Source organism: Lolium rigidum, chromosome 4 (assembly GCF_022539505.1).
Source record: "Lolium rigidum isolate FL_2022 chromosome 4, APGP_CSIRO_Lrig_0.1, whole genome shotgun sequence".
Classification (NCBI taxonomy): Eukaryota; Viridiplantae; Streptophyta; class Magnoliopsida; order Poales; family Poaceae; genus Lolium; species Lolium rigidum.
The window spans coordinates 33,555,744-33,579,867 of NC_061511.1; the positions used below are offsets into that span (position 1 = coordinate 33,555,744).

The window sequence follows — 24,124 nt, forward strand, 5'->3', positions numbered from 1 at the left end:
GACGAATGAAAAGATGTAGCAAAGCCCTTCGTTTCTACCCATCTTGGTTCAGAGAACCTAGTGAAACCATGGCAATTTTTCTATTGACAGAAAACGAGGCAACATAGTTCCCTGGTTGCACTACATAATAAAAACTCACTAGATTTTACATTAACACTCAATTTATCTAAAATATGCATTGCTTCATTTAGACTCTGCTTCATTTGGACGAACAGAAGGTGAGATAAAACCCTTCCCTATGATCTTTGATGTCTTAGACCACAACACTAACAGCTGTCCATGCTCGAAGAGTTGAGACACTGCACGAGGGAGAGACAGTCTATTGTTGCGAAGATGGCCTTGTCAAAACCCTCTCCATGAGCAAGAGAAACGGCTTGACGAAGAGCCATAGATACTAGTTTTTCCTGTTCCAATATTCGAAGTAGAAGTAGCCTATGTTAGAAATACTTGTCTAATAGATGATAGCTTTCCCTCATACCAGCTAACCCGAACCGAAGGGATGAGGTAATTAAACCACCGATCTGACTACTAGTAATCGACGATGCTTATCACATCAAAATTTATAGTTTTTACAACTGCATATAATTAAGCGTAGTCGACAATCTGATTGAAAAGTTAAAAAGAAACATCAGATAAAAAAAACGTGCATGTAAAGAGATGTGGTAGGCGTAAAGATGTCCGAGGAATTCAAGTCAGCAATGGCACCATGTCCACTTAACCCAGAGCCAATATTCAAGCGCCTCTTATTAGATTATTACAGAATGGACCAAAAAGTGTGCATGGTTGACATTGAACAACGGGCTAAAGTGAGATCAGAACGGCAAAAAGAACTGGCTATCCCCATTTTCAGGACACAGGCCGGTAACTCCGCTACTGTTCCTGCAACAGTGAGAGAATAAGGTTGAGCAGTTGGTACTCTGATTGTAAAACACATAGGCTGCAATACCATGTACATTGTTGCAAATGTTAGAATATGAGTTGTACCAAGCAAAGAGCCCAAACAAGGTTTGAGCTTCTTTTAACACAAATGAATGCTGCCTAAGGTATCAGGTGTAGCAGAAAGCAATAACAGGTTTCAGAGATCATTTACAAGCAAGAGAATAATATTGCTACTTTGCTAGTGCTGAAATTAATCGTGAGCAGTTGCAGAATTTAACATTTACAAACAAAATTATAGATCACTGCTACTGCTAAAATTCTACATAGAAACCAAGGCATACGTCCATACGTTCTGAAGAATTTAATTATCACGCATAGTTACATAAGAATTTAATTATCACGCATAGTTACATACTTAGATACAGCTAATTCGTTGCATTGCAACAATCTAACATTTCGCACGCCACAAGATCAAGATCTTATACTTCACATCTTTTTGTTTGATGGCATAGATCATTTCTTCAAGGAAATATAACCTGGTGTACGAATTGAACTTTATCCACACTCTATTCAGACGATCATACTGAAAGAATGGTACCGTAGTGCACAACATAGATACGGTGGCCAGAAATATTATAGCACATGATAATGCTCTAAATCTCTAGTTCATTAATATGGTAAGACAGAACTCCAAAATACCATTGTTGTCGTGATCAGTGAGCTAAAGAGTGTTGACATAGGCTAGAAGAGACTAGGGGCATGGAATCCCTTTTTGAATCACCACACAATTTACTAAACAAAAACAGCTCTTAGATTGTTGAGGGAATAGTTCTCTTGTACGTTTTATTTCTGAACAGGGAATGTACAAGCTAAGGACGGATGTGCAACTATGTGACTACGATCTTGGAGTACTGTTGGAAGTGTACACCAGGAAGTTAATTTGGCTAGCAACATAGCAGATGCAGGTTAACACGCATCGAGACTGGGATACACTGTTCTTAACACTAAAAATGACGCCTTCTGCTAGAATTACAACGGTATCCAGGAGGTTATAGCGGCATAACTGCCAATGCAATTGCTAGACACAGACTTGGATTCAAGAACTAACTTGTCTGTTCCTCTACTTTGACAAATCACATCATAAAATCCTCGCCAAATCGACTCATGTAATCGGATGTTCAGCACAGCATGCAGAGTTCAATGAATCACAGCACTATTTCTCTACATAAACCACTCCAATCTCACCAAATTACTCTACCGATTCCCATAATCGCCACGACCCTTCTTACTAACTACCCACATCATCAAGGGCCCAACAAAGATAATCATCGCAGGCCGGAACAGGCACGACTAGGAGTAATCACAGGAGGAATGATTAGTCATACAAAATGGTTCTATCGTGTACGCTGCCTCCAGATCTATCGACCACAAGAACAAGCGAACCTACAGATCTTTCTACCAATCTATCTACCCACGGACAGATCGAGCAGGGTACATATGGATGAGGTCTGCGGGCGTCACCTGGCGAACCGGCCGGTCGGTCGTTCACTTGTTATGCTCCTGGACGAACTTGGAGTTCTTGAGGTCCTCCTCGGTGAAGCCGGCGGTGAGCTTGGTGATGAGGATGCCGGTGACGGCGAAGCCGGCGAGGAAGGGCCAGTTGCGGCCCCACTCCCGGCGGAAGAACACCGGCCACGGGTCGAAGGTCTTCATCTCCGATCACTCTCCTCCTCTCGGGTCTTGCTTGGATTCGAGTCCGCGAATCTGATGCCCCTCTCGTCGATCTGTGGTGGCCTGGTGAGTCTGTCAATGGATAGGCCGTACGGGCCGGAAGTGCGGGCAAATATTGGGCTAGTATGATGGACAATTTTGGGTCCAGATAGCCCATTCTTTTCGTGTGATAATTATCTCTATCTCTACTACTTAAAAAGACTAAAGTGGTTCCTTATTCTGCCATCCACAATACGTCAATTGCTTCGTCGTTCCTTTCCTCCTCGCGCTTCCTCGTCCGTCGTCCACATGGGCCAGGCCCAATGAAACCTGCGGTAATCCCGCTGCCGAGCCACGACTTGATCTCTTCGTCAAACGACAAACCCTAACCATCCCCGCCGACGCAGCCCGACATGCCTCCCCAGCCGCCGCCACCGTCCCCGGGGGCCCCCGTTTTCCCGCGGGCGGCATCTACGGTGCTCCCGGACCCGGCACGGTTCTTCGCCCCCGAGCTCCTCACCGCGCCGCTCCCCACCAACTCCTTCCTCCACAACTTCGCACTCAACAATGGGGACCAGCCGGAGTACACACACCCGTAGTCGGTCAAATCCGCCGCCGGGGCGCTCACGGTCTGCTACCCCAAGAGCGTCCAACTCCCCGCCCTTCCACGCCCAGACCTTCGTCGCCGACCTCACCGTCTCGTCCCCGTCGTATGCCGCCGCGCCGCGCCCCACCGCATCGCCTCCATCAACGACCTCTCCGTCACCCTCGACTTCTCCCCATCGCTGCGCGCGTCCCTCGTCTGCGGCAGCCCCTTCGTCACGGTCGCCACCGCGGGGGTCTCCGTCGACATCTCCCTCGCCTCCGTCCACGCCTTCCTCGAGGCCGCCCCCAGTAACAACACGCTCACCAGGTGGCGCCTCTGGATGAACAGCGTCCAGACCTTCCTCCTCTATGCTTCCGCGCCGATCCGCCTTTCGATGTCCAGCGTCACGCAGCTCGCGGCGCCCGGCTTCTCCGGCGTCATCCGTGTCACCTTCCTGCCCGACGAGGCCATGGAGACAGTCCTTGACCTGCACAGCGGCTGCTTCCTGACGGCCGGGAGGCCGCGCTGAACCGTCCCTTCTCCAACGAGGCCATGGGTCGTGGACTATTTGTGTTAGTAGCGCGAAGTATTGTCTAGCAGTCCAAGCCCATCCGAAGTGATCTGCCTCTGGTCTATCTCACGCACCGGGACTTCTAATGGAAACATGGGAATATAGAGGCTCGATTGCCGGCGGGCAGTGGACAACGGCTAATGATGGTGTTTGCGGCGCAAACATGCGGTGGGGTGGCTTTGGAAAAAGTAGAACAGAGGCACTGGCTGTGGTTAAGCAGAAGCAGCCAAGCAGGGGCACGACATGCAGTCGTTTGGAAGACTGAGAGGAAGGGAATGGATCAGAATCGTATCAGAGGTATAACGTTTTATTCAGTGAGAGTTCAACATTTGTGTAGTTAAGAGTTTCAGCCATTCAGTGATTGTGCATCTCAGTATTGTATTTCAGACTTTGAGTGATGAGGTGCTTAGTGCTTTTCTCATGTTCTGAATTGCAGATTTGACTCACTTAATAGTGGCACTGTATCATACTTGAGTCAAAATGTTGGTGTGAATTTTGTGGAAGGAGAGCCTGATGTAATGCCGTGGCAGCCGAACAATTGATGAAAACTAATGGATCGTGGCAACACATGGATGTGTTAATCATGTATGTGAATACTGCACCATGAGGATACTTCCGCAGCTACTAATTTTGTAGAAATATACTGTTTTTGTACTACTAATTTTCCTAACTCGTGGCAAAACTTCAGCTACTTTTTCCATGACGCAGTGTAACTGTGGACATTTCGATCACTGGTAGCTGGATGGTGTCAAATTTTCGAAGTGAAGTGGGTAATTCAAAGTTTTCTATCAGCAGGCATCTCTATTATTTTCTGCTACAAAACTAAGTTTCAGTGGTATAAAAACATATGTTCGCTGAAATACCTGTAATTTGACCAAGCTGTTAGGCTGTGTAAAAAGTTCGATGGCCTTAAGAGCTTGCAAACTGTAGACAAGAAGATCAAGCTGGGCCAAGGTGCATATGGATCTCCATTTCTGTCTAAGAACAATTGAATGACGGAAGGTACGATTGATAAATCGACGATTACTGACATTTCCGGTCTACCCAGAGCCGTAGTGCCCGAGTTCAAGGTGAACAAGGTGAGTGCGAAACGCAGACGAGCTGATCTATTTTTCTGCAGTCGTATATGTTTTATTTGTTTTCTCCTTATTTCTTTGATTTCCTCTACCTATGATATTTTTGGTACTACACAACCTGGTTGTGTTTCTACTAATTTATTATGATCTACTTGGCTTCCTGAATAGTAGCATATATGGAAGCATGATGAATTTAGTATGTAGTGCTATTCTTTGTTAAAGTATGTATTTGTTCTTAGTGAGCCTGTGAATGTGGTTATCATCATGACCAGACGTTAATTATGACAGGGATACTAAGAGAATCGAACTGAAGATAATGTTAATGAGATGGCAGAGGAAGATGCTAAGTCTACTTCATATTGATTATTGGGCGGTTGATTGCTTTATGAATTAAAACGGAAATCAATTTTTCATTCTGTCCATATTCAAGAAAAACCCATAAGGTTCAGAGGTTGCACTTGTGTACTCATCCACTAATAATGCGTAGATGATAACTCTCAAAATTATTGTGCTCTTATGTTAGTTCATCTTCCTGATCGTTGAACTTCAAGGATTCTTTACTCTTGATCTTTTTCATTTTTATATATGGATGGGTATCTTCCTGAATTGTCTTGTTTTCGGTGTGACTGACTATGGAGTTGCCTCACTTATATTTCAGACTGGAAATGTTCTCGGTCTCTCTTTGTAAGCATGTTTCTATCAACTCTTGCTTCATATGGCTCACCAATTTCTGTTATAATTTCTCTTATCACTGATAGTTTTTTTGTTCGTCCTTGTTGTATCATTTTACTTCTACTGGGTAACTGATTAAGAAGCTCTCCTTTCACTCTACTGGGTAAATTTTTAAATTTTATTGAGTAGTGCTCACTTCTACAATTTTTCATTGTGCATTTATTTACTCTATGCTTCTATGGATAATATTACAATGAACGTGTCTCAGTGGGTTGAGAGGGTTCATGGAAATGCATGCCGATGTTCCTTGTTTCTCTAATCTCGGGAGATTATCTCAGTTGATGGATATATAAGGATATGTAGTGGTTTCTAAATTCAAGCATACATGGGAAATAGTCCTTGTGGAGGGGGCATATCATCACAAAAGCGTTGGCGAGGTAGACGGTGGATACAGAGATCACAATTGGGTTTGTCAAATCTAACTGGAAGCCTAAATTTGTAAGGATGTTCAGCACATATCGACAGACACAGTAGAATGGATCGGAATTAGAAGGTTCAATTCATTTGAAGCAAAATACATACTAAATCGTTCATACTGAAGTTCAGAAGAGCTATGATGGCATGGTATATAGGTATAGCTGAAGCTTATTAGACTCATTATTGTTGAATACAAATATATACATCTTTGAGATGGCTGAATTAGGATGGCTAACTGTACAACATTGAGTTATACAATATATTGTTGCTTAAAGCATACGAATATGCAGAAAGACTGAGCACCACCGAAAATAGTGAATATGAATATGAATATACAGTACATTGTGGCCTAGCCAAGGGTACATCTTGTTGCATCGGTGGTGGAGCAGAGCATATCCATGTCAAAACCAAGTTTGTAGTATTATGAATCTACTTTGCGTGTCATAATTTGTAGACGTTCCTTGTGCTTGAAACGAAAATGACACTGTATTTGTAAGTAGAGATTTTCTAAGCATGTATTTTTTCCTTACCCTTGTTTACACCTCAACTTGGAAATATGTATGCCTGCATTCGCCACCTTACACCAAAAACCAATAAGAATGTGCATTGAACTAATTTATGTTGTGCTGATTTAGTGATTTTGCAAAGTTTTGCTAATTATTTTTCTATCAAGCATGTGCTTCAAAATATTGCCTCCCTACAGGGTGTTCCCTATTGGTTGGCTGCTAGAATTTTGACTTTTCATGGCATGCAAAATGATGTGTTGTTGTTCACAGCATAGCCTTCTTGTCTACGTGTGGTATAAAATTTGTGCAGGGAAGTAATGAAAAGTAAATCCGACTACAACACAAATAGTCCATCTTTCATATATATATATGTAAATCATATTCCATATTATTCATTTCACTACATTGTTATTCATTCTTCAATACTTTCTCAGGATATTGCATGCAAAAAATTTAAACACAACCTGATGAGCCGTCAACCTACTGGAGCTATTGAATGCTAAAAATGTCACCGTGATATTTTTTCAATAAATGCAATTTATATATAATCCAGATTGGCAGATGGGTATGTGGTTATGCCATCGAAATTGGTTCTTGTTTACCAGACAAACTGTTGGTGGATATGAAAAGGGCAAAAACAATTCCTTGAAGATGGGAGGCCAAATAAGCAAAGCGTTTACACCCAAACCATTTTGATCACTACGTTACGTCCAACTCCAAATCATTTTAACCAAATGATTTTGTGCCCCAGCGGCAACACATGTTTGAGATGTTCGAATATTCACATGCATTGTGTTTATTTACTCAATAGAAAGGAATGGCAATCGTGTGACAATTTTACTATGAATATCAAAGTGTTATTTGGACTAATCAGAAAATAACCGTTCGCAACACCCATATTTTGTGAGACAATAATACATCCAAAAGAAAAGGTTATTGAGTTGATAGTGATGATGATCCAGAACACGGGTTTCAGACTTACCGTGGGAGAGCAACAAGAAGACCTAGAACTTGAAACCACGCAAAGGCACAATATTGTCTTGTTATTGTGTTCGGCATTATCATGTTGTAGTAACTTATGATATCCCTAATTTGTTTTGATTTTTCATAGTGAGTTCAAAATTATATATGCACCGAGAAATGAAATTTCAGAAGCCGTGATCATCGTGATCGACGGGCCTACGTCGACTCAGGATGCGTCGGCGTCGCCCAACCCCTTCTTCTAATTTAGCATGCACCACCGGTCTGTAATATGATCGCGCGCCCAGTACTTTGATCGCCGCTACTTTGATCGCGACGATTCAGCGGGAACGATCTCTTTTGAATGCAAACTATTTGAATTTCTGATTGGGGACGGTGTTTGGGGGACGCGGCTAGGGAGCGACGTCCCCCAAACGCGGCACGAACAAAACACGTCCCCCAAACGCTAGATCCGGCGCGCTTTTGGGGACGCGACTGGAGATTCTCTAAGTAGCTGTTGGTAAAGGAGAAAAATGATTATGTGAGTAAGAGAGAGATACTGTGTGATGCCGTACCGACAGTAGAGGTGAAGCTAAGCTAAGTAGCTGTTGGTAAATGAGAAGGATGGTTATGTGAGTAAGAGAGAGAAAAATTGTGGGATGGAAAGTCCCTTAGTGTTATTTCCTCCACACAAATACATAACAGCTTGCATTCAATGCACGCAGAGTAGTAATCTCCACCACACAAATAAAGGAAGCAGACCAGGCTGGGTTGAGTTACGAGTTTCCGGAGATCTACCTACTACTTATTACTACTCTTCGATCTAAATTAATTGATTTTTTCGTTTAAGTGGAGTCAATTAATTTGGATTGGAAGGAGTACTATTTGTCAAATTCATATGCCATATTTCAAGACAATGTTTATTGCATTCGAGCTATAAAAGAGTGAAACATGAAAATAATTACATAACTAAAATTTAAACAGATGTCGCTTGTTTGTGGATTGTGCGATTGCATGCACACGCTTACACCGTTAGGCCATATAACTTATTTAAGTAGGTTATTAAACCACACATAGGTAAAAGGTAAAAAAACAATTTGATTGAAGACAAGTAGGATTCCAAAGACATGTTGTTATATTTATGAATATTAAAGTATTGTTTGGAATAATTAGAAAAGAAGTATTCCTTCAGTTATGACGACCCAAAATACAGGTGTGGAACTTACCGCCGAAGAGTAACAAGAAGACCTAGAACATGAAACCATGTAGATGCAATACACTGATATCTTTTATTGGGTTTGGTATTATCATTTTGTAGCACATTATGATATCCTGATTTGTTTTAAATTTTCATATTGAGTTATAAATTATATATGTGTATTGACAAATAAAATTAGAGGACCCGTTGCAACGCACGGGCATTTGTACTAGTTCTTTAAAATATTAGTAGTTTTTTCTTAAAATATGTATTGTTTTAATTTGGTTTGATAATAAATTTATTTATTATTTTCCATGCTAGACCATAGGGTATGTGCGTGTGGTTCACATCACATCTCACCTTCCCCAGCTCTGGTTTGCTCTTGCATTTCACAAACTCGTGCCTGAGGTTGCCATTCTTATCGCTCGCTAGGTTACTAGTCGTTTCAGTCGCGCCATCCGTTGGCAATCAAGGCACCTTCCAAGCGGCACTGTACCATACCGCGGCCATGGGCAGTAGGAGGCTGAAGCGGAGCTCGACATCTACCATCGGTGTTGCCACAATTCGATCTTCGCTAGAGAAGAAGGGACGGGAGGATACAACGGTCGGAAACTCGAAACTGGCTCCGGCACTGGGCGAGATGTTATGTCTTGTACCAGCTAGGAGTTTTGGGTCCCACGTCGTGAGGTGGATACGTAGTGGGTCTGGTGTGGTGAGGTGGACAAAAATTGGCTCATGTGCTGATGTGGATAAGTTATGGATCCCGCTAGGCTCACATAATTCCAACCGTTAACCTATTTCCTGTGTTTAAGCCATGTCGTCGCACAGAAGCGATTTGAACCACGAGAGTCGTCGCACATGAGCTATTTGAGCCAACAGCAGCGCCACCATGGGGTCAAGCCTGGTCGGCCGACCTGGCTCGCCAAAACGTGCGGTCCATATTCGAGGGACATGGTCAACATCATGTATCCTCGCATCACTAAGTATCGGTCAAAATTAGGAAAAAAAAAGAGAACTCGGGAGCAAATCCCTAATTCGTGGATGTCTCTGCTCCCGCAAGGCCGCAACCGCGCATCCTCTCCCACCGCTCGTCCGCCGCGCCTCCTCTCCCTCCCCCAGGCCGCCGCGCCTCCTCTCCCTCCGCCCAGCCACCGCGCCTTCTCTCGTCCTGCGCCCTGTTTTGCTCGTTCTCCCGTCCGGCCGTCACGCACTGATGGAGGCCAAGGAGGAGGCGGCTTGGATACTGGAGGACGAAAAAGAATTCTCGACTGTGAATATTATAAACACATATCTTCGAAACAAGATGGGTGATGATTGGCTCAATGACTTCACAATTTGTTATGTTAAGAAAGATATATTTACAAAAATTGATGACAATAAGATATACTTGTTGACTGCCAAAACCCACCGGCGGGCAGCGGCCTTGTCAACACTGTAGAGCCGGGGGGAGCCTAGAGCTGCGGCTGGCTGAGACCCCTCCGAGCGACGGCCCGCAATGCTCTTCTGGTCACACGCGGCGTTGCGAAGTGCAAGGGCGTGCCACCTGACCTATACCTGGTCAGGAAGGTGATGAGGTTGCCTCGCTTAGTTTCTTGCAGGGCATACATGTAAACGTTAAATACGAGCCTCGATCGGCTCTCAGGTTATCCTGTGAATCGGCTCAAAGAGCCGATCCACCCATGATCCGTGCGGGGTGCACGAATACTTGGTGGTCCTGCTTGATCAAGATGAAGCTAATGAGATCTACGACGATTTAGGGTTTTCACCGCATAACCGGATCATCCTACTCCAGGTTGGGCCAGATGGCCACGCACGGTGCCCGTAAGCCGATCCTAAACAAGGCCAAAAAACCAACATGAAGTTGATCCTAGGAACATCCCGTTTAGGACTTGCGAACGCCACCCTACGTGCCACAGGATCCTCCCCCCCTTTGTAAGGCCAAACTATTGCAGATATTAAACTAATCCTTGCAGAAACAGGGAACAACCGTAACGGATCAGATCTACTAAATAATGATCAAGCGGGGTGCCGCCCCACACCTGAGATAGGCGTGAGGACGGCTAGATATGCAAGGGTTGCACTACGTAAGCATGCTTAAACGAAGAACAATGCTAACCCTAACACATCTAATGATAACTACGTTGCTCGCCATCAAAAACGCTTCGGTACGAGCAACGCATGAACAACGTGGGGCTTGTGCTGCCTAGATCGCAAGATGCGATCTAGGCAACATGTCGCTTACCCGATAGAAACCCTCGAGATGAAGGAGTTGGCGATGCGCCGAGATTGGTTTGTTTTTGGGGTTGAACGTGAGTTGTTGTTTATTCCATAAACCCTAGGTACATATTTATAGTCCAGCGGACTCTCTAATGCGGGCGTGCACCAAACCGTGCACGAATAAGAATCTATCTCTAAACTAAAATACGATCTAATATGTTACAGATACACGGGCAATCAAGCCCAACTTGGTATAAAAGGCCGATCCACATACTTCTTCTATATATTTCTTCACATCCATCTTTGATCGCGGCCCACCTCCTGTTTTAGCCAAAATCCGGTGATAACACATGCCCCCTGGTTTTGGTAATGATAATTTCAAAACCACTCTGTTTTTCCTCGGAGGGGTCGTGTCACGGCGGAGCGGAACCGTCGCGAGCACGCCTCATCATGACGACTTGCCTTCCCAACTTCTCCGCACGATTTGACGAGCTTTGGCACCATGTCCTCGAGAACCGCTCGGAAATTAAAAACCCCCACCTCCTTTTATTTAGCCGCAACGAACAGTTCTCTTCTTTACCCCTTCCGCGGTAGCGCTCCAAAAAACCCTCCCTGCAACCATGTCCTCTTCCTCTCCCTCTTCTTCTTCGTCGGATCCTTCCCACGTGTCTTCTCCCATCCGAGAGTCGACGCCCTCGTGGGGTACACAAGCGGCGTACGACATCCTTGCCCCGACAAAGTGGGACAAAGAGGACCATGACTCCTCCGTCTGGTCCGAGGATGACAAATCCCAAACCGACGGGGAGAGCGACCTCCGCTTCCTTGCTGACGAGGAAGTAGTGGAGGAGAGCGAAGACGACCGCCTCTCTCGGGCGGACTTCACCACCTCCGAGGAGGTGAAGGAGGAGGGAGAGGAGGAGGAGGATGAAGACGAGCTCCTCCGACGAGCCGCCGGCCAAACGCCGCCACCTCCGGCCCGGGAACTTCAGCGACGTCGACGGTGGACGATGACGCCGACGAAGAGGACGAAGACGACGAGGGTCCTATCGGCGGCCGGCCGGAGCAGCGACGACGAGCCGGCGGGGAGCAGCACCGGCGGTGGCGACGACGGCGACGACGACGACGACGAGGGCAGCAGCGGCCCCTAGATAGGGTCTTAGCATAGGGCTAGCGATAGCAGGACGGGGCAATGTATCCCCCTGGTCTTCCCTTTTGAGAGCAATCAGCTCTTCTATGTAAGAAATCCGGCTTATTAATGAAGAAATTCCCCAACTCGATTTTGCCGATTCTCTTTATGATAATTTAGCCGATTGTCTTTCCTTCGATTCACGCCGATTGCCAAACTGGACAATGCCCAACAAGCCGATGGCATCGCACCGGTCTCCCACACTAAATTTCGAGATAGATCCACCCAGACCCAAACTCCTTGCCACGCAAGGCCAAGCCTTTGCTCGCGCAAATCCGCAGATCTCTCAAGATGGCATGTTGAACCTAACGGCGGAACTCCTGAAATAATGTCGGGTCTTCTTTTCATTATCCTCTCCGAATTCCGCTCGTTCAGCTCCGGCAGCTTCCTTCTACAATAATCACCGTCTTTTGAACAAGCCGTCACGAAGAGTGGGCCCACTTCGACGGAGTTGGTTAAACTTCGAGGGCGAGCTGCCCCCCGAGCCTCGGCCAAAGCGAGGATAAAGGACAGATCATCACCATTGAGATTTCGGGGCGGGCTCAACCTTGTCCAAGAGAGCTATCCCACAGGGCCACCAGCCGATCACCTCCCTTCCGTTGAGGGTCCATACGGCCGATCCATCAGGCTATGATAGTTTTGCACCATAAACACCATTCTCCAGGTAACTTGTGGTGCAGAGTTCAGCCGATCCCAACGAAATCGGCCCCCGGAGCAGAGACCTTCACGGCGAGCTGCCCCCCGGGCCTTCAAGGTGAGAATAGCAGCGAGCTGATCACGTCAATCATCCTTGATTTCCAACTCGCAAACGCCGTATCAACCGATTCAGATCAAATTGGCTCTTCAGAATGAGGGAATTTCAGGGCGAGCCGCCCTCCCCCGAGCTTCTTTAGTCCAAACCTTGCGCCTTGCTGATCAGATCAGCTCATCATCTTCGGCAGGCTGAAGCAACTTCCGGTGAGAACGTCTTCGTATTTCTGACGCCCTCCAGATTCTTGGAGGGAACTAGCTCCCTGCTCTTAAGTCGATATCTGTGCATCGGCTATGCCTGAAATTTTTCGAATTTTTTCGGCCGACTTGTATATCGGCCCCCATGTTCCAATACCCATCAACAGAAGATGAAATGGTTCTGTTGCATATCCTCGTATTTTATCTACCTGGGTGCCCCCCCGAGCCGATTCTGTCAAGAGAATTGATGGTATCGGCTCTGTTGGATAACGTGTTGAACCCAGGCAGAATGGTGGGTGAGGATATTCATGGCCGATTACTGGAATCGGCCTCCACGTTGTTTGCTTAGTGAAGGTTTTGTAATGCTCCTTCACAGATCCTTGGGGCCGATCACAAGGATCAGCCTCGCCGACTTGCACATCGCTTGGCTTAAACTATATGGTCGGGCCGGTGGATAAAACTAGCTTAACCCTTCCCTTCGTCACATCGATGCGCTCGCGAGTCGTCCAATTTGATGCTCGAGAGGGGTTCTTGGCTTCGCTCGCTTCCCATGCATTCATGCCAGCCGTTGAGACTTCAGCCGAGTCGTCGGCTTGGACGACCTCCACCTCATCACCATCCCACTGTATTATGCATTGGTGCATCGTGGAGGGAATGCAGCAGTTGGCGTGGATCCAATCTCTTCCCAGCAAAACGAGCATAGCTGCTCGTGCTATCAACGATAAAGAACGCCGTAGGGATGGTTTTTCTTCCTACGGTCGGATCCACGTTCGGGACTCCTTGTGCCTCGGACGCTTGGCCGTTGAAATCGCTCAACGTTACGTTGGTTTTGATCGAGATCCGAACTCGAGCGTCCCGGCCGACGTAGCATAGAGTATGGCATGATGTTAGCTGCCGCTCCGGTGTCCACCGAGCATCCTGTTTACGGGCCTCCCATCAATATACCCTCGTAAGTACGGGGCCTTCGGATGCCCGTAGCTCCTCGTCTCGTGGCTTCTCAAAGATAACCGGCCGTGGGCCGCAGATCCAAGTTGTGCCACGGAGGTCTCGTCTAATCTCGGGGCATTGAACTCCGAAGGAGGATAAACACCATATTTGTGCCGGCCGATGTTTCATCATCGGCTTTTCTCTGTTCGGGCGCCACTCTTTTCTTTGTGGCTGACCTTCCTCGTCCGGGGTTCGCAGAATTTTGGCGGCCGGATCGGGCCGTGCCTTCCTTAGCGTGCGCGAGTATAATCTTTCGGTTTCTTCCAACCCTCGCGGACGCCTGGACTCTTTGCTTCTGGGAACGGCTGAGCCCATCAGGGCCCCATCTGGGCTGACGATATTTGCACTCTTCGCCACTGTCCTCCAGCTCCTCGAGATCTTCCATCTGAGGGGACTCAGCCTGCTTGTTCCAATGCGGGAAAGGCCCTAGCCGGCTGAACACAGACACGTTAGCGGCACCCTTCTTCCTTTGTTTGCATTCTGGGCAGTCCTCGATTGTTGGCAATCGGCTCATCCCTGAGTCCCAGCAATGTTTGAAGAACGGGCAGTCCCAGTGCCTATCCATGTCACTCTGCCCCCTTGGCTTCCCTTCGGCGCGACGATCGTACCCGCTGTTGCTTCTACCATGTTGGCGGTATCCTCCGACCTCGGCATCAGACCGGAAATTCCTCTCACCGTCGGTGTCGTAGCGCCGACGTCGGTCGTGGTGTTGTTCGTATTTGTTGAGAGGGTGCTTGGAGTGTGGGCGTTGATGCCGCATGCTCCCTATTCCCCCTCTTGCCCGGTACCGCCTGTCCTCACCTCGGGGTTGGTCGCGCGGATCGGCTCCCTTTTCATCCTTGCTACGGGAGTGGCCGCTTTCTGTTTCCTCTTTGTCATGGTGGCTTGCAGATCCTGCCACATTGACACCAAAGGAAAACTTTGGCCGATCTAAGAGGTGGCTGAGATCCACCGTGTCGACACCGGGAATGCTCTTCTCAGCGGAGCCGATGAGTTCGGCTCCAAGGGTTGCCTTGATCTCGTTGTATTGCTTCTTGAGGTCGTCAGGCAGATCCTCGTAGGTGACTGGCGTGCCGTCCGCCATCTCAGATGTAGATGGCGATGTGGTTGATGTAGACGATTGTCCCACCGGGCGTGCCGAGAATGTGTTGACTGCCAAAACCCACCGGCGGGCGGCGGCCTTGTCAACACTTGTAGAGCCGGGGGAGCCTAGAGCTGCGGCTGGCCGAGACCCCTCCGAGCGACGGCCCGCAATGCTCTTCCGGTCACACGCGGCGTTGCGAAGTGCAAGGGCGTGCCACCTGACCTATACCTGGTCGGGGAAGGTGATGAGGTTGCCTCGCTTAGTTTCCTGCAGGGCATACATGTAAACGTTAAATACGAGCCTCGATCGGCTCTCGGGTTATCTCGTGAATCGGCTCAAAGAGCCGATCCACCCATGATCCGTGCGGGGTGCACGAATACTTGGTGGTCCTGCTTGATCAAGATGAAGCTAATGAGATCTACGACGATTTAGGGTTTTCACCGCATAACCGGATCATCCTACTCCAGGTTGGGCCAGATGGCCACGCACGGTGCCCGTAAGCCGATCCTAAACAAGGCCAAAAAACCAACATGAAGTTGATCCTAGGAACATCCCGTTTAGGACTTGCGAACGCCACCCTACGTGCCACAGGATCCCCCCCCTTTGTAAGGCCAAACTATTGCAGATATTAAACTAATCCTTGCAGAAACAGGGAACAACCGTAACGGATCAGATCTACTAAATAATGATCAAGCGGGGTGCCGCCCCCACACCTGAGATAGGCGTGAGGACGGCTAGATATGCAAGGGTTGCACTACGTAAGCATGCTTAAACGAAGAACAATGCTAACCCTAACACATCTAATGATAACTACGTTGCTCGCCATCAAAAACGCTTCGATACGAGCAACGCATGAACAACGTGGGGCTTGTGCTGCCTAGATCGCAAGATGCGATCTAGGCAGCATGTCGCTTACCTGATAGAAACCCTCGAGATGAAGGAGTTGGCGATGCGCCGAGATTGGTTTGTTTTTGGGGTTGAACGTGAGTTGTTGTTTATTCCATAAACCCTAGGTACATATTTATAGTCCAGCGGACTCTCTAATGCGGGCGTGCACCAAACCGTGCACGAATAAGAATCTATCTCTAAACTAAAATACGATCTAATATGTTACAGATACACGGGCAATCAAGCCCAACTTGGTATAAAAGGCCGATCCACATACTTCTTCTATATATTTCTTCACATCCATCTTTGATCGCGGCCCACCTCCTGTTTTAGCCAAAATCTGGTGATAACAATACTACAAGGAACGTCAAGGTCATCTACCTCGACAATTTCGTCTTCCTGGCATAGATACAACTTGATGGTATAATACTAGTTGTCTAGTTTTCAAGTTATTCTTATGTATTTTCATGTTTTTGCTAGTTGTACTTTCTGAATCATGAAAACTGAATCTTTAGAGCCATTTATTTTGCTGTATAGACTTCTTTTTCTGCTTCAAAATATTAGAGCTTATATATTCGACGCCTCCTCGTCTCAATTCCTGGCTCCGCCACTGATTTAGCCAACTATGTTGCTTTCTCTCCAATTCACCTCAACACATCGCACATGAGCTATTCGATCACCGGGAAATCCCTGCGCGGTTGCTGATGGGCGCTGATAACGGCGGCGCCTAAGGATGCCAGTACCTCCATGGAGGCGCTGTCTTTGTCCCTCTCCTCCTTGCAGATCGAGCGTCTCAGATATTTGTATGGCACAATGTCAAGGATGCATGCACCGGCCTGCACGGCATGTTTGGAAGCGACTACGACCATATATATTTTACGATTCCCTCAAAATTGTTTTCTCTACTAGTGTAATTCCGCACGTGTAGTTTGACCAACTGGCACAGTTTAGTTCAGTACTAATCTAGCGACGTCCGCTACTCGTTGTCTCCATCGTACGTTCATTCATCATCAACTCGAACCAGCAGATCGAGCGGCTCATATATTTCATGCATGCACCATTGCACCAGCACACGGCATGCATGACAAGGTGCTGCGAGTGCGACCGTACATATTCTATGCTTCCCTGGAATTATTTTTAGTCTAATCCCGCACGTGTGGTTGGACCGGCTAGCACAAGTGAAACATTAGAAAATCGTTCAGCACCAATCATGTCGGAATATTTCTTGGCGAGATCGAACACCGGCCGCCCATTTCTGTCTTCTATTCGCTTCTTGCTGCTCCTCTTTTCCTTCCAGCATGGCCACTAGCTGCATAGGACGAGTGTCACTTGGCGTGGAGGAGGCGGCGGCAGCTCTCCGGCGGGTGTCTCCTCAGATGCTGCTGCTCGCCGTCAGCGCGATCCTCGCGTGCTGGTGCGCCGGGCGCGCGCTGGAGTGGGCGTGGTGGAGGCCGCGGCGGCTGGGCGCGGCCCTGAGGTCGCAGGGACTCCGTGGCACGGCGTACCGCCCGCTGGCCGGCGACGAGCCCCTCAACGCGCGGCTCAACCGCGAGGCCAGGTCCCGGGCCCTGCCGCTGCGCTGCCACGACATCGCGCCGCGGGCGATGCCGCTGCTCCATCAGCTCATCAGGGACAACGGTGCGTGCTCTGCTCTGCTTGTGCTTGGCTCACTCCTCTGTATCGGAAATCATTTGGTACCTCTCCCCAAAATAACCAAAACACGCCGCTCTGCTTGTGCTTAGCTCACTAGTCACTCCCCTGTTTCGAAAATTTGCTTACGGATACCACTATTTTACGGCGTTTGTTGCGTTTGTTAAAATATACTGCCCGATTATATCTTTGCCATGAACACACTATCCGATTATATCTTTGCCATGAAGGGACGGGGCCAGCGGGGGACAGTCTCCCTCCCTATGATTAATATTTTTCACAAACATCCCTTTAAAATTTGCAGATTTAGCTCCTAAATTTGGCAAATTATAGCTATTACCCCCTCCAACTTATGTGATGTATATTTAGCCCCCTTTGTTTTGTAATCTTGGCTCCGTCTCTATTGCGAGATGCCAATTACGATTCCGTGACACATTTATCGAATACACTATCAGGCTAAAAACGAAAAGTTTTGCACCTTGTCTTCAAAACCAGTCAAAGCATGGTCATCTCTCATCCCAAGCTAAAGACGGATCTAAGGGTGGTGAAGCTGTATTGGCGGCGGGAGAGGTTTTTAACACCACCGGAGCTCGTGTATCTAGGCCGAGCGGCGGCTCGATTCACGACAAAGAAGAGGCGGGAAAGGTACGGAATGGTGGCGGGACGAAGGCAGGAAAACAGAAGAAGCCTCTACCCCCGAACTTGGTCGGGCGGAGGGGACGATGGGACGCAAGGTGGAGCGTTTCGAAGTTTCACCACACGTAGTTGGTTGCTCCTGCACGTGTAAAGTGAGTTTTGGGTCTCCTCATGAGTCCCAACTTGGAGGAAGCCAGATATGTTTCTCCCTTCCAAAAGTATTTGGAAGTTGATGGTCACTTTGTCCGTTTTCTAAAACTAGGGGTGAAAATAGAGCGGAAAATTTCTGACTTTTCCATGGAAATACATAAATGGAACTGGAAAATATGAAAACAGAAAGGGAATTTTGCGAAAATAGAAACCAAAATAGAATTATTTTGACAGAAACAAAAACAAAAGCAAAAAACAGAACAATCGTGGTCCGAGCAGCAAAAGTGTAAACATAATTTATGTTTCCTTCTAAGACGGAATTTTTGTTTTAGGGTTTGATGTGCATGACCTATTCCAACTATCATAATATGTAACCTTGTCAATCCCATCCCAAAGCAGACCAAGTAATCCCTTAGTTACTTCGAGGAAGCTTTCATGGTTGGACCATTTCCATATTGTCGAGTATATTGAGCATCAATAGTAGGGTTAGGGGTAAGATTTGTCGGTTTCTTGTTTTGCTTGATTTTTTTTTTCACGATTCAAGTGGTATCTTGGTTTCGACAAACATCTGCTTTTCGCTCCGTCTCCGTACTGTATTTTGTGTGCATCTTCTTTCAACGGCTGTTTTCGTGCCACCTAGTTTTGTCTGTTTCCGCTCCGTTTTCGTCCCTAGCTAGAATTGTGATTTTAACGATTTTCTTTTTAGGAGTTCCACATCCCCTTTTTTCTTCTGTCGTAGCTTAGCCTCTAAATGGAGTTTCCAGGAACTAGATATTTTATATACTACGAAGTACTACATCTGAAATACAGCCCATGTTTCCCAAGCTGAGATGTGGCCGACTTCATCAACTACACCATGGGATGGCGCCGGAGATCATCCGCACGGCGAAGATCACAAGTTCCAATCCAAACCATCAGTGGCGACGGCAGCCTGGCCTTCCTCTCTCTTGGCTATTCCACGGAGGTGATGTGCGCTCAGCGGCGGCTCAGGGTGGCCGGTGCCCGGCGGCCTGGGAAGCCATCCGAATTGATCCCGGGACGGCGCGGCCGCGTCCTCCCCCTTAATTAGAGCGGTTCCCTCGGCCGCGTCGGAATCTATTCTGCCGCACTGCTAGTGCGCACCCTATCCATTTATGGGAATCTTTCATACAGACAAATGCGGTATCTTTTGGCACTCCCAGTCTCCCATAGTCCCATTCCTGCCTATGTCCTACTGTTTTGAATCAAGGAGTTGAAGATTATTTCCATGTTTCCTAGTATGTTAATTTGGGGACCGATGCGAAGTTTTGCCACAAGTTTCTATGTTCTGAATCTTGAGCGTTACTGCCAGTACAAAATTGATTCCTTGGCTGGAGCTTTTTTATCTTTTGGTAAAATTATTCCCAAAATGTTGCACTTATTCATACTTCAATGAATATCATTTCATTTCTTTAATTTTCACCTGTTAGTTCTGCTTCAGCTCACTATTCCGAGGAAAGAATGCACCCAGATACCATTATATTCACTCTTCTGTATGTTGGTTTCATTGGTACACAGTAAAATACAGGGGTAGGCTATTTACGGAACGAGATCCTCTGACGTAGAGCTAAATACTGCAGAGGGACGTCGATCGTTCTGGTCCGCTCGTTGCGCATCTGACGGCATCAGCTCGAACCGCTGGAAACACAGCGAAACAGTCAGCTCCGCGAAGGAAAAGGGCGCCCCCATAGAAAACTGATACCTGTATCAATTCATACATCGTATAATTGTTAGAATCACATACTCCGCTTTAGCTGTTTGAGCATTTTGCCGCTAAATGAAATCATGTATAATTGTCCACTATAGCCTCATTTAGCTCCGATTTAGCCATGCTATAGCTGTTTTGGAAGGCTTCTGCTATTTGCCAGAGCGGGCTATTTAAAACATTCGATCACATGATTTACAGGTGAGATGTTCATCAGCTGGTTTGGGCCTGTGCCTAGGGTAACCATCACTAAGCCTGACCTGGTGCACAAAGTTCTGTCCAACAAATTCGGACATTTTGAGAAGTTCATGTTTAGCCATGTTTTGAAGATGCTGCACAACGGTGTGAGTAGCCAGGAGGGTGAAAAATGGGCCAAACATCGTAGGATCATCAGCCCTGCTTTCCATCTAGAGAAGCTGAAGGTGACATTAATTTCCATCATTAACATGGCAATGATTAATTATTAGCTAAGTATTTAACTGTTGTTTCAATCTGTGAAAATGGCAAGTTTTGGCTTCAACTTTCAGCGCATGTTGCCTGCTTTTGCCGCATGTTGCACCGAGTTGGTTGATGGATGGGAAAGTATGGCCACCAGAGATGATGAGACAATTGAGGTGGATGTTTGGTCTGAGATGCAGAGACTGGCAGGGGATGTTATCTCCCGTGCCGCGTTTGGCAGCAGCTACCTTGAAGGAAGGAAGATTTTCGAGCTTCAGGGGGAGCAGGCTAAGCTCACCGTGCTTGTCCTGAATAAGATATACTTCCCTGGTTACCTGTGAGTTTTAGTTTGTTATTCTTCTTCCGCGTTTGAGCAGTTACTGACGCTCAGAAAATTGTTCTATTATTCTACAATACAGTTACTATTGGATTTCTTGTGCATACAGATCCTTGCCTAATAGAACAAACCGAAGGAGGAAGCAGATCGCTGCCGAGGTTGAGAGGATCCTGAAAGGCCTCATTGCGAAAAGAGAGGAGGACCTGAGAACTGGCCAAGGTACAAGCGATGATCTTCTAGGCCTGCTGCTGGAGTCGAACATGGCTCACCGCAGAGGGGGCGGCGGCGGCCTCATGACGGATGAGGTGATCGGAGAGTGCAAGCTGTTCTACTTTGCTGGCACGGAGACCACATCCGCTCTGCTCACTTGGACTATGGTCTTGCTGTGCATGCACCCGGAGTGGCAGCACCGCGCGAGGGAGGAGGTCCTGCAGGTCTTGGGCAGCAGCAGCACCCCAGATTATGACTCTTTAAATCGCCTGAGAACCGTAAGTCCTTGGTAATTTCTTCATTGGTAAGTCATCCGGTCGTTGTACTGAAACAGATTGCATTTGCAGGTGAGCATGGTTTTGCACGAGGTGCTTCGGCTCTACCCACCGATAACTGCGATCCACCGCCGGACGTACAAGCCGATGGAGGTCGACGGGATTAGGTACCCGGCTGGCGTGATGCTGACTATACCTGTGTTGTGCATCCACCATGACAAAGACGTCTGGGGGGCAGACGTGCACGAGTTCAGGCCAGAGAGGTTTGCCGATGGAATCTCCAAGGCGACAGCTTCCGGGTCCGGGAACACGCCGGCACCCTTCTTCCCGTTTGGTGGGGGCCCCCGGGTCTGCATCGGACAGAACTTTGCACTGCTCGAGGCTAAGATGGGGCTCGCCATGATCCTTCGACGTTTCTCCTTGGAGCTCTCACCAACCTACAAACACGCACCATTACCCATTGGCATGTTGCAGCCACAGCACGGCGCACAAATCAAGCTCAGGAGGCTTCATTGATTTGCTTATGCACATAATATACTTGCTGTACCTTGTATCAGATAATATTAGACTCTAGTATGTACTACTATATGTTGTATACCATTCCAGATGGGTTGATTTTCATATAAGATGTATTCCTATATAAGGTGTGTTTTGATAAATGTAATCCCGTCAAAGATTAGCTTTGGCCATCCATTTTTTGCATGGGGTAACCTTTTTATCATCCGCTTTGTTTGCTCCCTCCTTTTTATGTTCGGTGGGTTCACAAATTCCTTCGATGCCGTAGTAAAATCTAGTTGCCTTTCTTCCTCATCTCTACTTAGACAATCATTGTAATCCATGTATTTTTTTTGTTTGAATATCCAGTTTGATGAACTCTTCATCCTACGTATTCTTCTAAGAAATTTCATATGACCACCTAAGTAGCGTTGATTATGCCTCTACTTTGAGTTTTCTTTTTTTATCAGGAAGGAAAACTGTGCATATAGCCTATATAGCCCCAATGAAGGATAAAATGTTGGGCTGTTAGTCTACAGCAAGCCACATTGTGCAAGACCAAAAGGTACTTCCTGTTAGATTATATGTTTCGGTTAAGCCAGACTTGTAACGCAAGCTAGGGTTTTAGGCTTAGTCGGTTGGCTCTACTATTTATATCCCTTGTACCCCAAACAGTTTTGTATCAATTGTGAGACATAATACAATCTTACATGGTATCGGACTAATCGATCCCGACCTATGGCGCCGCCGCCTAAGCCGCCGCCGCCGTCCGGTTACTTCGACCAGGCAAGCCAAGGCCGCCGCCGCCGCCGAGGCCTCGGCCTCTTCTACCCCTCCCACGGCTACTCCTCTCTCCTACACGGACACCATAGCCGATGTCACCCCCTTCATACCTATTACTTTAGATCTTGCCCAACACAACTACTACCATTGGCGCCACCTCTTTGAGGTTCACCTCGGGCGCCGCAACCTCCGTCATCACATCGCCGCCGACGCCGCCCCTCGTCCCGACGACGCTCGGCTGGATCACGGATGATCTCGCCATCATCCAATGGATCTACACACGCGTGTCCACGGAGATTTTCAATCTCGTTTTCCGTGAGGCCGCCACCGCCGCCGCCCTGCGGGCGTCCCTGCGCCAGCCTCTTCCGGGACAACGGCGACGCCCGGATCAACAACCTCCACTCCGCGATCCGCAACACCCCTCGGGGGACTCCTCGCTCATCGTCATCGCCGGCGCATCCGGACGATGGCGGATGAGCTCCGCGAACTAGGCGATCCTATGCCTGATCGCCGGCTTATCAACATCCTTCTCCAAGGGCTCGGCGATCGGTTCAAGACTCAAGCGGCCATGATTCCCTTCATGCAGCCTCGCCCTTCCTTCAAGGAGATCCGGTCCTCGCCGCGAACGCCGATGATGACCTCACACGGCGGGAGGCGCGGCCTCACGTCTTCGCCGCCTCCACCCGGCCGCCCTTGCTGCCTACTCCTGCACCGGCAGGCCCGACGAGCCAGCCCACCGCCGCGGCGAGACCCCGGTACCGCTTCCGGCCTCGGCCGGGTAGCCTCCTCCGCGGCTGGCGTCCCAGCCCCAACTACAAGGGCAAGAATCCGATGTACTGGCCGCCGCGATCTGCCACTCCACCGGCCGCCTCGACGCCCGCGCCGGCACTGCCGCTCCTCCCGCTTGGCGCCCGCCACCGGCGGCTACCGACGCCGCGCCGGCCACCTGCCGCGCCGCCTACCTCGGCGCCCTCCTCATGATCCCTGGACCGGCATGGTTCGGGCTTGGTCCATGCCCCGGGCGGCCCCTCTCCGATCGGCGCTCCTCCGGCTTACACGGGTGCTCGGGCGGCGGGTCTTCGCCCCACACCGGTTCCCCCGGACTCCTCGGCCAGCGCGCCCCGCCGAACGCCTACCACGCCGCCCCGGCCTACTACGATGGGGGATGCCATACATGTCATATCAGCACCCCCGGATGTTTCAGCCTTCGCTTGTCCTCATGCCGCCTGCTCCAACTGCCCCGCTGCATCGGCCGACCTCCGCTCCTTCACCGAGCTGGGACCAATCTGCGTTCTTGCGGGCCATGAACAACTTCGCTGCCCGGGGAAACTCAGGTATGGACTGGATTTTCGATTCCGGTGCTTCTAGTCACATGTCTCGCTTCTAGTAATATGCTCGTCAAATTTTTCCACCACACCACTTTCATCCATAGTCCTAGGAAACGGCACTACTATACCTATATATTGCACCGGCCAAACCACC

General features: G+C 48.3%; 2 protein-coding genes and 1 long non-coding RNA gene across 4 annotated transcripts; 2 read left to right on the forward strand and 1 right to left on the reverse strand.

Annotated features, from left to right (window-relative positions):
• Window positions 1-686: 686 nt before the first annotated feature.
• LOC124708136 (ATP synthase small subunit 6-A, mitochondrial-like) lies at window positions 687-2,683 on the reverse strand. Its single transcript, XM_047239825.1, has 2 exons — window positions 2,401-2,683; window positions 687-879 (listed from the first exon to the last, which is right to left on the reverse strand). Exon 1 carries the CDS (start codon window positions 2,590-2,592, stop codon window positions 2,425-2,427), a length of 168 nt encoding a protein of 55 aa, XP_047095781.1. The 5' UTR covers window positions 2,593-2,683; the 3' UTR covers window positions 687-879; window positions 2,401-2,424.
• Window positions 2,684-4,075: 1,392 nt separating this feature from the next.
• On the forward strand, window positions 4,076-5,271 carry LOC124705506. The gene is made up of 4 exons (XR_007004042.1): window positions 4,076-4,331; window positions 4,435-4,516; window positions 4,626-4,825; window positions 5,111-5,271. It is a non-coding gene; the product is annotated as an uncharacterized LOC124705506 (long non-coding RNA).
• A 13,999-nt stretch (window positions 5,272-19,270) lies between these two features.
• On the forward strand, window positions 19,271-22,087 carry LOC124708554 (cytochrome P450 72A397-like). 2 transcript variants are annotated; one of them, XM_047240234.1, is made up of 5 exons: window positions 19,271-19,542; window positions 20,306-20,526; window positions 20,632-20,879; window positions 20,989-21,367; window positions 21,437-22,087. In XM_047240234.1, the coding sequence occupies exons 1-5, from the start codon at window positions 19,515-19,517 to the stop codon at window positions 21,878-21,880; spliced, it is 1,320 nt and encodes a 439-aa protein (XP_047096190.1). In that variant the 5' UTR covers window positions 19,271-19,514; the 3' UTR covers window positions 21,881-22,087. The 2 variants fall into 2 exon arrangements, with proteins under 2 accessions (XP_047096190.1, XP_047096191.1); XM_047240235.1 differs by lacking the exon at window positions 19,271-19,542 and having other exon boundaries at window positions 20,415-20,526; window positions 20,613-20,879.
• The last annotated feature ends 2,037 nt before the right edge of the window (window positions 22,088-24,124 follow it).